Raw genomic sequence first — 15640 nt, 5'->3', positions numbered from 1 at the left:
AACGCAACCCTGTCTTCTTTTCTCCTTCAAAAAAAAAAAGTTTTGATACAGTCCTTCACAATCCACAATCACATAAAGACCAGGGTTTGAGAGCTGCACTCGTTTGGCACTTTGTTGGAATGTGGAATGGCTTAGAAACAGCTGAGTTGTGTTAAATGGGTTACACAATAATGACTAATGATAACATGTAGACACAGCAAACTCTGATTCAGCGGACACAACTGTAAAGTCAATTTCTGCAGCTTTCGTCACAATATGAAAGGGAGTTGCTGCGTACTGTTCACCAGTTGTTTTTGTTGTTGTTGTTTTCTTGGTGGTCCTGTGGTGAATCCGTCCAAGCTTCTTATGTGGGGGGATTTGCAGCAGCTGACTGAGAAAATAATTTCATGTTTTTCCATAACTCTGCTTTCGGCTTTGCTTTACTTCTTTGTGCATTTTTTTTTTAATTTCTTTCTCCATCTTCTTCTTCTTTTTCACATTTGTTATGTGCATGTGTGTTTTTCATTAGGGATTTGTAGGTGACCTGATGGTGAGGAACATTCAGTTGAAGCATTCTGGGAAGTATGTGTGTATGGTGCAAACGGAGGTCGACACAGTCTCAGCAGCGGCAGACCTAATTGTCAGAGGTATGTCTTTTCTTTTTCCTCTCTCTCCTCACTTACACTGTTTGTCATTTTGTATCACACTCTTCACTTCATGACACACATACTTAATCTCAGCGCTGTCAGATAACAGATGTTTCTCTGCGATGTCAGATTCCACAGAAGTCAGAAGGCGGTCACATCATGGACCCTGAGGTTTTTTTTTAGTTTTTTTTCCTTAAATTAAAATGTTTTTCTGCTTTAAACCTTTGGAATCGATGATCACTTTACATAACATCACATTTCGAACACCCTGTCATTGCTGCCAAAGCGTATGCATATCTGCGATGTCCACATATTTTGTGCAAAGCAGCTAAACTGCTGAATTTCATGTATCATTGAAATTCTGTGTTTTTAAGTCTTATATACTGCTAATTGCCCTCTGCACACCCCCCCGTGTTGGGAAGCAGCGGGAGACGAGCTTAGTGAAAACATGGCCGCCAGTTGGGACACCAGGAAAAACAAAGTTTAGCCACTCACCAAGAGGATTACCTAATAAAACATAATGCCAGCTTAAGTGTATGCTATCTCAAGAACATGGTCATTACTTTATCTTGCTGTTAGTCAACTGGAAAATTAACTTTGTGTCACATTATAAAAGCACTTACTCACGCGCTGAAGCCCATTGAGAAAATCAGCGATTTTACATCGCCACACAAAGCAGTTGTTGATCCACTGCCAGCCTCCGTCAGCAAGTTCAGATGTGTTCATTTGTGACCTTTGAATCCTTCGTTCAGATTCACCTAAGTACCACAAACGGACACAGATGAGGCAACAATTGACCAGCAGCTCCTCTGCCCTGTGAGCAAACATCGCTGATTGTTTTCTAATAGCTTTTGGTGTGAGAGAAAGTGAGCGGTTTCCAAAGTCACACACATTTGAGTTGCCTACAACACTGCAAACAAATTCTTAAGATAGCATACACGCAAGCTGATGTAGATTTGATTACGTGGCTAAAATCTGTTTTGTTTTGGTTTGGTTTTTTTCCTGCCTCCATTTGCTGCCATGTTCTCTCTCCATTTCCCCAGAGTCTGCTCATTTTCCCCAGCTGCTCTCAGCACAGTGTGCGTGACTACACGCACGTGAGTACCTCATGCAAGGCCACTCACTTAAAAATAACCAGAACTATCCCTTTAATTCACAAATTGTAGGTACAGTACATGCAAAGTATCATGTGAATCCAAGAACCTCAGGTTACTTTTGATTTTGAAGCCCTTTTTATTTCATTCATCATTATGGACTTTAGTTTAGTAGTAGGGTTTTAGTAAATAAAAGCAAAGTCATAAAAATCTTCCTGGCAACGCTTGCCATCAATAATCTGTATCTTAAGACAGATGGTGCACCTTTTACATACAGATTGGACTGTGGGTTTGTGTGTGTATTATGTAAAACAAAGCATTGTTGACAGCCAGTGGTATTCTTTCAACAGCAGGTAGTCCCACTGAGGCCTCAGTGCTTCTGTTGCAGATTTTCCGGGATTAGGAGGAAATCTCAGTTCTCCAAGTCCCGGCCTCTTTGTTTGATCTCATGTTGCTGCTTGTCATCATTTCAGTGGGATCACCAGTTAACACCCTGCCTTGTTTTCCCCAAATCCCTGGTTATTACAGTTGTGCCATATTAATCACATTAAAGCTGGAATACACGCGTCGTTGCCTTAAAGGGATAGTCCAGCTTTTTTGAAGTGGGGTTGTATGAGCTATTGACATATTATCAACTTCGCAGAGCAAGCTGCCCAGCGTCAGCCAGGAAAAGCAGACTTTTGCCGCCAAAATCTACAATGTTGTGACAATAGTTTTGCCACCCTTTTTTTGTTTTTCAGCATTTTCCAACATCTAAGTTTGAAAACCACTTACTCGCCCACACTCTTTAGATAAAATATCAATTTTAAATTGCAGCTTGTTAATCCACTCCTGCGTCCATTATTATGTTCATATACATTAATATAAGTTATTTACAAAGATTTTCTCAAAAGCCTGGCATTGCAAGGACTCATTATTAGCGAGAGGCATTTGAGCAGAATAGTAAGAGCAAGGTTACTTTACAGTTAGCAACGTGCCCCTGCCTCCGCCTCGCTGAATGCATGCATGCTCCAAATTCTGTCGGGGGATAACTACCTTGGCACGACACTTGCAATGCCAGCCTTTTGAGAATATCTTTGTAACTCATTCCCAGCCTAAAATAAAACTCAATCACACTATCTCTGTCCATCCCAAAGCTTTACTTGTGCAGCTCTCCAGGTAATTCATGAGAATGTTAGTATTATTAATTTCATGCACACATTATGCCTATTTTGTGGGAACAAATTAGTATTATATCACTTTTTTTTACCCCATGTCATGTCTGAGGCTCTGGAGAAATCCTTCAAATGAACTCACCCAAGTGACACAAACTTACTAAACGAGGCAACAGTCGACCAACAGTTTCAAATACAGATTTTCTCAGTGGACTTTGGTGTGGTATATTGAGCTGTTTACAAACGTCACTTTCCAGCCAGAAAAGACCGTCTAAAAGTGAGATAAACTGGCAAACATATTTCGAAGATGTCATAAACTTGAATGGGCCTGGATTTTATTCGGTGAACCTTTTGTTTGGCCAAAATCTGTTTGTTTTTTTTCCCATCTGTCCCTGCAAGCAGCCATTTCAGACCCTGGTCCCAGACTGGTTCAGTCTGTGTTGAAAACCTCGTACAACCAAACTTGGAGAACAAAAAAAAAAAAAAACTGAACGATCTCATCAAAATTGTTATTATGATGTGAAAACTGATTGTGTGCACAGTGTAATGGTGATAGGAAAAACGGCGCCATCTGTGTTTCTATTGGTCTATATGATGATAATATAAGCTTTTTGACTCGATATGCAGGCTGCTGCCTTTTTCTGCTTAAATGTAGCTCTCACACCAAGCCCGCTATGTTATATCATTTAAAGGGTTGTTGATAAATTAGTGAGGAGCAGGTGTTATAGGTGCCATTATAAGCAACCCTGCTGTGAACATCACCACCGCTGTGTGAATGCACACTTTCTTCACGTGAGTAAAGGAGGTACTTTTGCATTAGTTCTTATGATTCTCAGGAATTGTTTGTCTACTCACATCTTGCAACTGCTGCTTCTTTACAGCAGTGACCAAATATAAATATCACCTGGAGCCACTAGTTAGGGACAGATTTATCTCTGTTGTTACCTCTTTTTTTCTGTCTGGTTGAAGCACAAATGTTTTCATCTCGAAATTTGACAGATCACAACGCCTCTTTTTTACTCATTAGTTTTTTTTTCTCTATCACTGAGGAATTTAGTATGTCATATTCCATTTAATTTTTTATAAACACCCTTAGTGTTTTGTGCCTGCAAATGAAAAGCTAAATAGTGAATAAACATCATTGTTATTTCAATTTCAAAGTTCCCTTAAATGTCCAGTGAGTAAAATTCCATCTGATGTGGTCTCATTGTGTCATTGCAAGTGATTTCATTTGTTGTGACTGTTACCGTGCAGTGAGGCTGATTCAGGTTTCTGTCTGTTTCTGGGTTATTGCAGGACCACCTGGTGCCCCCGAGGGCCTGCAGGTGACTGACATCACTGACACCACTGTGCAACTGTCCTGGGGCCCTGGGTCTGACAACCACAGTCCTGTTACCATGTACATGGTGCAGGCAAGGACCCCCTTCTCCATAGGCTGGCAGACTGTGACAACAGGTAGCACCTGCTACACCAAATCATACTTAAGATAATGTAGCATTAGGAATAACACTGTAATTCTCAAATCTCAAATTAGTCTCATAATTGAATAGAGCTGGACTGTTTTTAATCGGTCCCACTTTGTTGTTTCTCATCCTTTGAGAAAAAGGATGCCAGGTTTTCAGCACACTTCCTAGTTATTTGTTTTGTATAGTAACAACTGAATATTCCATTTGTGCTTCCCCACATCTGCTGTTTACATAAGTCAAGCTGCAGCTGTGGAAACATTTCTGTGCATGCACAGCATCTTTATAGAATACAGTATATACGTGATATACTGTGTATTTTGGAAGAATTGTGAAACTGGCGGGACCAAAGTTTGAGCAGCTGAAAGAGTCAAATTACATTTATCTTCAGAGGTACAGTATCTGCCTGAAGCACTTGTTCCTTCACTTACAGTAAAACAGGCTTTTTAATACTTTTCATACTGAGACTTGCTTTTTTTAAGATGAAATATTATTGTCACCCATTTCAAAAATATCAATCATAAAAGAGCACAATATAACATTCTACTTCCAATTACATAACAGCGAATACAATTTTAAATAGAATAGGTAAACCAGCCGTTCTCCAGGGATGCGTGTTTGATAACTGAATCAACTTTAATCCAATGCATGTCATTCGAAACAGAAGCACACAAATCTTGAGAATCTTTTTTTTTGTGCCTATTTGTGAAATGTTTGCTCAATGACAAATGAGAATAATAACATTTTTAAAAAAAACGACATCAAAGCACATCTCAATTCTAAATTCTTTAATCCTAGTTCCTGATTCTGTGCCTGGACAGATGATGCATGCGACAGTGAAAGATTTGAACCCCTGGGTGGATTACGAATTCAGGGTGGTGGCAATCAACGGTGTTGGTGTGGGAGAACCCAGCACGCCATCAAAACAGATTCGAACCAAAGCAGCAGGTATTCTCTCTATTTGTGATTTCTCATCATACAAGAAAACTACAAATAAATAATCAGTCCCACTTAGAAAAATGTGATTTACCAGTTTAATGACTTTTTGCTTTCCTTCATTGCTTCATGTCACTGTGGTGCTTTGATTCACACACACAAAAAAAATGTTGAGATTGAATTTAATTACACTTTTAGTTATCAGCTCTCAGCTTGTGTGTGTGTGTGTGTGTGTGTGTCAGCACTCTGGGACTTAATATCATGATTATTTAACAATTACATCAACAGATGATATGACTGAACCGCACGTGCCACGAGGCAACGACAGGAGAAGTGTCAATTTGGAGCCAGTTAGCTGAGTAATTCGCGCCTGCGAGTTTGACTAACACGGGAACAAGCTTCCCGTTGTGCCTCACACATGGGGCTGACATACGGCGGCGGTCTAATAACGTTGCCGTACACGGACGCTAATGCCACTGTCAACACAAGAAAAACCTAATTCCTCTGCTGCGTGATGAACCTGCTCTGTGTAAATAAGAGCCTCTGCAGAGCGACTGTTGTGATCACCGCGTTCAAAGCTGTGTATTAGCACAATCCTTTACACCTGCCTGAGACATAACAGTCCAGACCATCGGGGTGATTACGTTTCCTTTGTGCCTCTTCAGTTCCCAAGGTTGCACCAGTTAATGTGAGTGGTGGCGGAGGAGCTCAAGGAGAACTTGTCATCATTTGGGAGGTAAGAGGATCATGGGTGTTTTTCTTTTTTTCTTTTTCCTGTCTACTGTTGTGAGTGAGTCCTCGTTGTGAGAGAGTTTTCTCTGATTCTCTGGATGAGAATGGACTTCTGGCATAGTGAGCATGTTTGCTCTGTTGTGACTTTGAATTGAGAGTGTCTCTTTTCGGATTTGCTGCCTGTCGACTTTCCTTGTTGTATAAATCGAAACCAGAACACGGAGTAGGGGGGGAAGGGGGGGATTTACAAAATCTCAATCCAAAAAACTCTAAATCTCAAATTCTCTGATGACTTTTCGCTTTTTGGATGCAGGTCAATGTAGGACCACCTTTTAAGAAAAACATTGCAATCTGTGTGTTTCATCTAAGAAACACAAATTGTACGGTGTGTAAAGGACAGGGTAGGCGAGAATGTTTGAGAAATTGAGAATATAGACAACTTATAAAAATAAATAAATGCCCCTTACATTCAAAGCTTTGTTTAAATGAATCCCCACAATGCCACTCGTCACAATTCTCTCAGTGTTTCACAGTATAGCGGTGTTTAGGTCCTGTCACCTACATCCATGCTGCACACAGAAATTGATTAGTATTGTATCCAGACAGCGAGACGCAACCGCAACATGTGGCCTAGTAAAGCAAGACGAATGTAAACCAGTTGGAGTTTGACTCAATACGCAACGGAGTGTCCATGAAAAGCTTCAGCAGTAAATTCTACTCTTGCTCAACAAACTTGTTGTTCAGCAGTTTAACGGAAGAAACGTTTCTTGTCCCTGACCACCCCTGCACTGATTCTGGGTACATTACGCTCCCTCAGTCAGGTCTGATAGTGTTGCTTGACAGAGCCTGTTTGCAAAAAGGCTGAAGTCGCCGGGCAGCTCCCATCATGTTCCAGACACTATCAGTGCCTCGAGTGGTTAGTTTGCCACTTATTTTCCACTCATTGGCGATGTCGAGGAATTCCTCTGCGCAGGTCTCGGCAATTAGTTGTGCGTCGGACGGTTTTTTAACTATCTCTCAGTCTCTCCTACAGTATCTGACTGACTGCAAGTAAAACGAGCTTGCATCAAATAATTAACTAACATTAAATAACAGCGCTAATGCTTCTTCTTCTTATTATTTACGACATCAGCCAGTACCAGAGGAGCATCAGAGTGGAGAGGAGTTTGGCTATATCGTGGCTTTCCGCCTGCCTGGCAGCAGCACCTGGATCCAGACGGTGCTGGTATCACCTGATATGTCCAGATACATTTACAGAAATGACAGCATCACAGCCCTGTCCCTGTTTGAAGTGAGAGTGGGAGTGTACAACAGCCTGGGAGAGGGGCCGTTCAGCCCTGTGGTGAAAGTGTTATCTGCAGAGGAAGGTATTGTTGATTCACCTGTGCATGCTATAGACGTGATTGTGTTAATTCAAAATACATGCATTCGCTCTTAATTTGCAGACATGAATAATTCATCCCTTTTTAGAGCCCTCTAAGGCACCATCAAGAGTCGCGGGACGCACTTTGTCAGCCTCTGAAATTGAAGTGCACTGGGAACCGGTTCCCTGGAGGGCCAGAACTGGGAAGATCATTGCATATGAGGTATGTAAAAGAGGAGTTGATGAATGGAATTGTGCTACGTGGAAAATTCCAAAAAATTATGCAATAAATGAATCCCAGAATGAGCGGGTTTAATCTATGGGACGGAGCAGTCTGGTGGCAGCTGTTCCTCAATAGCTAGCACTGCTATTAAAGAAATAATAAATAAATAAAAGAAAGTGTGAACATCATACATCACTCTCCCCCCACAACAACAAACACTCTCCTGGGATTTGGTGAAAAACCTAGATAAAAAAAGCCGTTCTGTCTTAAACCCCAGATTCTTACACAGTGAAGTATCCCCCAGTGGCCTGAAGCTTTGAGGTCATCGCCAGTGTTTGGTTCACACATTGTTATTATAAGACAAGGGATTCAAGCACCACGGTGACGCTTGGGAGCAGAGAGAGCAGCAGCGGTGAGAGTATCGTCAACATTGTACATGTTTTGATTCTATGTGTACAGCTTATTAGCAATATGCATGTGTTTAAATGTTTAATGATAATTCACAATCAGTGTGTTGCTGCGTTTTAGAGCAGCACCAAGGTTGTGTTAAAGGTCCAGTGTATAGGAATTAGTGGAGACTCCAGATTGCAACAAATGGAGGACTCCTCTGCTCACTCTTCCCTTTCTAAAGCATTCAGGGAAGTATGATAGTTAAAGAGCAGACACAAATCTAACCAGTCCTGCAGTCTCTCACTATTTCTACCATTTCTTCATTCTTTCTTTTTTTTTTTTTTTATGCAACAGGTTCATGGGGTGATGCCCTTCATCCCTTTTGTTGTGGAGTTTCTGCTTCAAAAGGCAAAAAGTACAGCATTTATGGCCTCTCTAGGAACATAACAGCACCAGATGACACCCTCTGTAAAGCAAGGCCCTTGCCTAGAGTATATATAAAATCCTTATTTTAAGGCTAAGAAAACCAAAACGTTTTTCTTTAAAGCAGGATTATTTCAATCCTGATGCAGGAGATCCATGGCATGTTTTAGATGTTTCCCTACTCCAATACACCGGATTTATATGAATTGGTCTTTATCAGGCTTTTGCACAGCTTGGTGATCTGCTGACCCATTAAATTAGGTTTGTTAGAGAAGGTTAACATGTAAAACATGCTGGGCAAACACTCCTAAATGTCACACACTAGACCCTTTTTTATTGTTTTCTCTGTATATGTATGTATGTTGAAAAGGAAGACATATTCTATGTTATTGAAAATAAATATAAAGTATTATTTAAGTCGGGAAATCCCAGCTAGCTATCTTTGCCAATATTGAGCACAGCCACGGTTTTACCCTTTAAGGAGCTGCCAGAGGATGGCATCAAATAATCTGTCAGAATCAACGTTTTCAGCTGTAACAAATGTGTCTCTATCCTGCAGCTCTTCAGGAAATGCACATATTCTTTTTTTCTCTCTCGTGTCAAAACACCTTTGTAATGTACAATAACAAATACTGTGTACGTTTTCTTTTTCCCCGCACTGGGCAGGATGAGTCTAATAACACTCTGCTCCACAATCGGTGTCAGACCATGCAGTATCAATTTGAGGCATGTCACATTTTGCAATGAATGCCTGGTGAGCCACAACTCTACAGCGTAAACAGAAAGGAAAATGTTTGAAAAACAATAAACGGTAGTAGAAGTTGATCACCAGTCGGTCACCATAACCTTGAATTGACCACTGATGAATTTGTCTCACAGTGTGATCTTGGATCAGTGTTCGGTCTCACAGTCTCTTGGACTGTGTCTCAGTGATCACCTGTAACAAAACACGTTAAAACAATAACAACAAGATACTGCATACTGCATACTGCAAATACTGCACACAACAAAAGTGTTTTAAAAGTAAGCACGGACCATGGGGAGAAGATAAATTCCATAGAGATTAACTCAGTTTGTTTGCTGAGTTTGCAATATTTGACAAAACATACAGTCCTATGATGGCTACTACGCATAAGTAGCAGGTGTAGCATGTATATGCAATATCTGTGCACCACAAGTTGCGCACATCATACCTAGAGAAAAGAGATCGTGGCAGCTAATGGCCGTAAACTGTCATGCCTATTCTAGCCAGTCACCAATGAATGTGTTCTATAACGTAATGATATGTAGCATCAAAATACTTTCTACAATCCAGGAGTAGAAAGACTAGCTCTAGACTAGAGTTATTTAGTCCTCTCACACCTCGTACAGCCCTTCATCATTGAAACGTCAGATCAGTATCAACCCTGGTCTCATTTCTCTCCTCGTATGAAGTCTTTTTAGCCAAAGAATGAGTTTTTCTTTGGGAGAAAATATGGAGAGTCGCCTTCAGCTGAAAGCTTTCATCTTCTCTCTGTCACTACAGAGCACCTTGCTACTTGCTGCGTCTATTGTTGCGTTTCAGTGGAACTTGTCAACATGAAATCATGACATGCACATCATACAAAGGACACTGCAAGCTCTTAGAGTTGACATAAGAGTTACCAGGTCATGAATATTATGGTGGAGTTTTCAACTGCGTTTCTCCTGTGAACAGGGTTAAAAAAAAAAGGGAACATATTATACACTGGCTGTGGTAGTTTCTGTGGCACCTGATGTCAGTATTCTTCTATAGTGTATTTACATGGCTAGTGTGGTGGTAATGTTGCATATTGCACCTCTAAATTGTAAAGATTAGTGTTCAAACCATAGATCATATGTTAATCCAAAAAGTGGCTTGACAGTTATACAGCACATACAGCCTGACGTTTGACTGGTAAATATAATGACAATATGTTAGCTTTGTATTGATTGTGGCATCGTATTATTGCACACACAACCTTTGCACCTTAACTACCTATAATCAGTAGGTGATTTACAAGGACGCCATCATCCTTGTTAGCAGAATGACCAGTATGGCACCCCCCCGTCTGTTATCCTGCCACCTCTCCTATCAATCACATAGTCTCTGAGCGACTGCAGGGGCAGAGGGAGATGCTTGGTTAAATATGTAAATCTAGTCGACTTGACACATTGATGTATCTGACTGCAATTTGAGCAAGTCCTGATCCATCCACGGAGCTGTCCTTGGTGCTGAAGTAGCAATCATATACTGCACTTACACTGACTGTTTTCTCTCAGCACTGCCCTTCTTCTATCACAGCATGTTGGAGAGCGCGCAAAGCAATAATAAATTAGGTTTCAAAGCATGCAAAATTTAGCAACATTCGCTGTTCTGAAAGACTTGTCTGCTGTTGAACCTAAACACACACACATACATATACTGTGCTGTGATATAAATGTGCTGTATCGTTTGGCCATTTACGTTTGTTATACACTGCAAATAAAAGCATGTCATACAGTATATATATACTCGACGCATTGCTGTTCATCAACTTAAAACAAACTCATTGGTAATCAGGGGCCACATACAGAGCACTCTGATCTCAAGTGGGCCGAACAAGTAAAATAATAGCATAATAACTTATAAACAACAAGAACTCTGTTCAATGTTTTCCCTTTTTTTTACATTTAATTGATCTTTTTTACAAAATAATATAGTATTCCTACATAGATGTGTTCCTCGGTGATACATTAGGAATTACTCTATGTATGACTACACAATTATAGTTGATTATCTTCAGTGTGGTGTTAACTTTCCTGCTCTGCTGCTGGATAGTGGTCGGGGAAGCGCAGGGGAGATATTACTGCTGGGGCCGGAACTGTGGCTGCTCCAGGTGAACACCCGTACTTCTACAGATAGATAGGGGATGAACAGGCGGACACTCAGGTTACCTGGAAGAGTCTGAGCGTTTATTTCTCTCAACAGGCTTGGAACACAACAGATATTTGCCCCACTTCATAGAAACGAATGCTAACTCTGCCCATATGCCGGCTTCTCTCTCTTCACACACATATACACAGCGCTGCTCGCTCACTCTCTCCTGCACGTACACTTGCCTGGTTCTTAAAGGGGCCACAGTGTTTTTATAACATGTTGTTTATATAAATTCATCTTGCAGGCTGGATTGGACTTTCTGGTGGGCTCTTTCTGGCCTGTAGGCTGTACGTTTGACACCCCTGACTTAAACACTCCTGCATGAACACTTGTGTTCAACAAACACCTATTCAAACATATCTCCACTTATTATTCATTACTTCATTTCTACCTAATATTTGTATCATTATATTTGTTTTGTGGCACATTATTAATATAAGCCATCCATCCATCCAGCTGACATAGAGCAATAGGTGGGGTACACCCTGGACAGATAGCCTGTCCATTCACCATTCACTCTCACACTTACTGTACAGTCAATTTAGAGTGTCCAATTTGCCTAATCCCCAAATCTGCATGTCTTTGGACTGTAGGGGGAAACCGGAAAACCCAGAGAAAACCCGCACACAAACACAAACACAGAAGGAACATGCAAACTCCATGCAGAAAGACCCTTGTTCCGACCGGGTCGCTTATTAACATTATCTTGTAATATATATATATATATATATATATATATATATATATATATATATATATATATATATATATATGCATATATGTTTAAATCAACTTTATTCTCATCACATTAAATGTCTTCCTTCAAATATGCTGATTGTAATGCATCGATCAAGATCAGGGTTATGGTGGCAGCAGTCTTTTGCCCTCACCCTCTTCCTCCACTTCCTCCTGGGGCATACAAAGGTGTTTCCAGGTTAAATGAGATAATTAACCTCTCCATCTTGTTCTGGGTCTGGCTCTCAGTTGGTCGTGTCTGGAAAAACCTCCGCATAGAGGTATTCAGAGGTTTAGTTCAAATTCACAGTGGAGAGATTTCAGGAAGGTTTCCCACGCAGGTGTGTTTTCCGTCATGCCTCTGTTAATTGGAGGTAGGCTTTCTATCTTTGTGGTTTCATTTGTGTGTGTTTGTAGTCTCACCTTGGTCTCCAGATGTGTAGCTGGAGAGACGAATCCTCCTGTGGTCATGTCCTGATCTTGATGCTTGTTGGACTTGTGCCATCTGTCTTTGATGAAGTACACTGCAGGATATGCAGTTCTCACATCATGTCCCAAAACTCCTGACCACACATTTCTTTTTAACTCCAGTGAAATAGAATCAAATGGGATAATAATGACAAAATTTTAATTAATATCAAGTGGTTTGCTGAGTAGTAAACGTATATACTTTTATATATAAAGTTGTATATACTGTATTATATACTTGTAAAAGTGCATCCTTAGGAATAGGAGGACACATTTGTGACCATATTTCCTACAAATGGCAAATTGGTGGAGGCACACACCTGCCACATGATATTTGTTCTGCGAGTCCTTAGCACTTACTTTGATACTGACTATCACACCTCAGTCATGTGAGACTTCACACTAGATGCAGCTGCAGCCATCTTGCTTTTGAAGCGTCTACTACCTAACACTGTGTGTGTCGCCATTTAAAATCACGTGTTAAGTAGGGTGTCCCACAGAGGTCAAGATCAGGACCAGTTTTATTTTGTCTTCTCTTTGGCAAACAGAAGGCAAAGTTGTTGCCTTGATGCTCTTTTTGAATATTAATGAAATCTTTAATGTCTGTTAAAAGTAAAAAGTAAACTTAAGTTTTTTTGCAGGTGGTTGGACTAGCAACATGTGAACAATTATGCAGTTCACAAACATTCACAATAGATGTTTCACTGTTTATTTAATTTACACATGTAACATATCAATATAAACTTAAACCACCCCATGACCCATTTATTTTATATAATTTAAGTGTGTTGAAGCAAGGAAACTTGCAGGGCAGTGGGTCCCCAGGACCAGGATTCACCTGTTCTTGCAGATAGTTTGAATTATCTCTGTGCAATTTGCACAAAGTGCACTGTAAAGGACCTTGGTCCATAGCAAATGCAAAATTGATTTGAATTTCAAACATCATATTCCAGATGACCCTACTTTCAGAGAATGATTTATTTTATATTTGGCCCTGAATACAAATACAAAGATCTTACATGAAATCACACATGAAGGTTAGATAGAGAAAACTAACGGTCTCTATATTGATCGGGTCCTATGGAGAAACAGCTGAACTAAGATAAATGGATGAACCCTATAATTAGTGACGGCATCCAACAGGATTTGGGGATTTTTTGACATCTTTTCTATGACATCTTTAACTATGATATTATAATCCCTAAAACATTATTTTGGATACTGATTATAGAGTTAGATTTAGATAGTGCTGCTATTTATGACAGTTTTTTTTTAAATAAAATAGCAGACACTGTCATCCAATCAGAATAGCCAATCAAACTTTATATGGGTAACTTTGTTCAGGACTGAAAGGCAGTACTCGAAAGGTAGTACTTATAAATCAAATACAGCATTTAACATAATAATAGTGTTTCTATAAAACAGCTACTGAGAGATGCTTTAGGATGTCAGAGATAATTTTTCGGTGACAAGGTAAAATATCCAAATTAAAAGGCAAATCAAATAAAACACCATTATGAAATTCGGAAATAAAAAGCATCAGAGATATATTTTACCAAGAGTGACAATTTGGCTGGTTCCACTGCAATTACACTAGAGAGGAAATTAAGTGGGGGTACACCAGTGAGCTGATGAGGCGGCATAACACCGCTACAAATGTGCAGATCCTGAAAACTGATCTGGAACGGCTCATTGACTAGTGGTCACTTGGACTTGAATAGACCAAAGCCGTTCTGCTAATGTGCTTCTGTAACTACGCAGCTTGGGTTGACATACTGTACAGTCATACACTTTTGTCTGTCGGGACTCCTTTTCTTTTATATGATTGTAAACTGTAATGGCATTGGGAAATGACTCAACTAAACACTCCCCGGGCTGGGCTATTAGAATGAGAACATTTAGAATAGGACTACAGCGGCTCTAACATATGAATCTGCATCTTTGAAAGACATGAGGGCCAATAGAAATATTCATGGTAAGTGAAGGCACTCTCACTGACAGTGGATCTGAGATGCATTGAATTAGGTGTCCTTCAAACACTAAACTGGTGTGTGACAGTGGCGATTGCTCTACGACAGCAAGGGAATCTTCCTCTATAATGCCGGCAAATATGTACGATCGAATCCCGCATCGGACGGTCCCCCTCTCTGCACTGAACTATCGATTAAAGGCATTACAAAGCCCAAGAAAATAAAATAAAATAAAATATGTACTGTGTTGTAATTACATTTTTAATACTAAACATGTGCTAGAACGAGATTAGAACGTATCACTAGTTCATTCAGAATCAACAGTGTATCTAAGATGACGGATCGTCTTACGTGATTTTCGTATTCCCGTAGCAGCTCAGCTTCAACTGTGTGACGGCACGGATAGGCACTTCCATGGAAGCTCAGCTTCTATGACAGTGGATGGGGTGGTGGGCGGAGCCTTTTCTGCCTCAGTCCTGCATGGATTTTTGAGGGAAGTTTGTAGAAAATTAGCTTGTCGTAGCCCATTTTCCTGTGTTATATACTGTAAATAGAAACACTCTTATAGCATTTCAGTTCTACCAGCAACCACTACGGGTGTATGTTTACATGAGGTATTGACTTATTAATAAGTTTGACTTTGCCTGGTGTGACACTGCCTTTGTGGACCCACCTGGGCAGGGACAGAAGAAAAAAGCAACTTCAAAACAGCCCCCAGATACTCCTACTGCTATGGTTTAATGTTTGAACCACTCATATACACATCAACAGTGCCAGCATGGCTGAAAGAATTGTAATGACAACTAAGTGCAAGTTAGAATGTTGACTACAAATGTGACTGATTCCCTGTGTGACATGTCACTTTGTCTTCAACTGGGTCCCAACAGCAGCAAATCCTTTAGATTTCATTGTGTATAATTCTGATGGTGAAGCAACATCAGTCACACTGTGTCTTTCACACATTTCAAGGTGTCACTGAGGAGAGACAAAGCCTAAAAGAAGGAAGCTGTGGCGGTTCCCCCCCCTTTTCTAGTTCAAACCTGACCCGCCACATGAAGACGACATATTGGAGAACACTTCAGTTGAAAACAAAGGCTCTAACACTTATGCCTAAATGGTATTCATTGGCCAGTGTGCATGAGATGC

At 40.4% G+C, this 15640-nt stretch overlaps 1 protein-coding gene across 1 annotated transcript in view; it reads left to right on the top strand.

Annotated features, from left to right (window-relative positions):
• The window catches only part of LOC122768820 (contactin-4), a 150722-nt gene that overhangs the window by 121822 nt on the left and 13260 nt on the right, over positions 1-15640 (top strand). Inside the window, exons 15-20 of the mRNA XM_044025068.1 lie at positions 509-626; positions 4171-4329; positions 5136-5285; positions 5939-6009; positions 7138-7372; positions 7476-7591. Of these exons, the coding sequence (XP_043881003.1) occupies positions 509-626; positions 4171-4329; positions 5136-5285; positions 5939-6009; positions 7138-7372; positions 7476-7591 (849 nt within the window). The remainder of the gene's footprint in view (positions 1-508; positions 627-4170; positions 4330-5135; positions 5286-5938; positions 6010-7137; positions 7373-7475; positions 7592-15640) is intronic.

This window comes from Solea senegalensis, linkage group LG4 (genome assembly GCF_019176455.1).
Source record: "Solea senegalensis isolate Sse05_10M linkage group LG4, IFAPA_SoseM_1, whole genome shotgun sequence".
Taxonomy (NCBI): Eukaryota; Metazoa; Chordata; class Actinopteri; order Pleuronectiformes; family Soleidae; genus Solea; species Solea senegalensis.
This window is presented reverse-complemented; position numbering and strand designations above follow the sequence as displayed.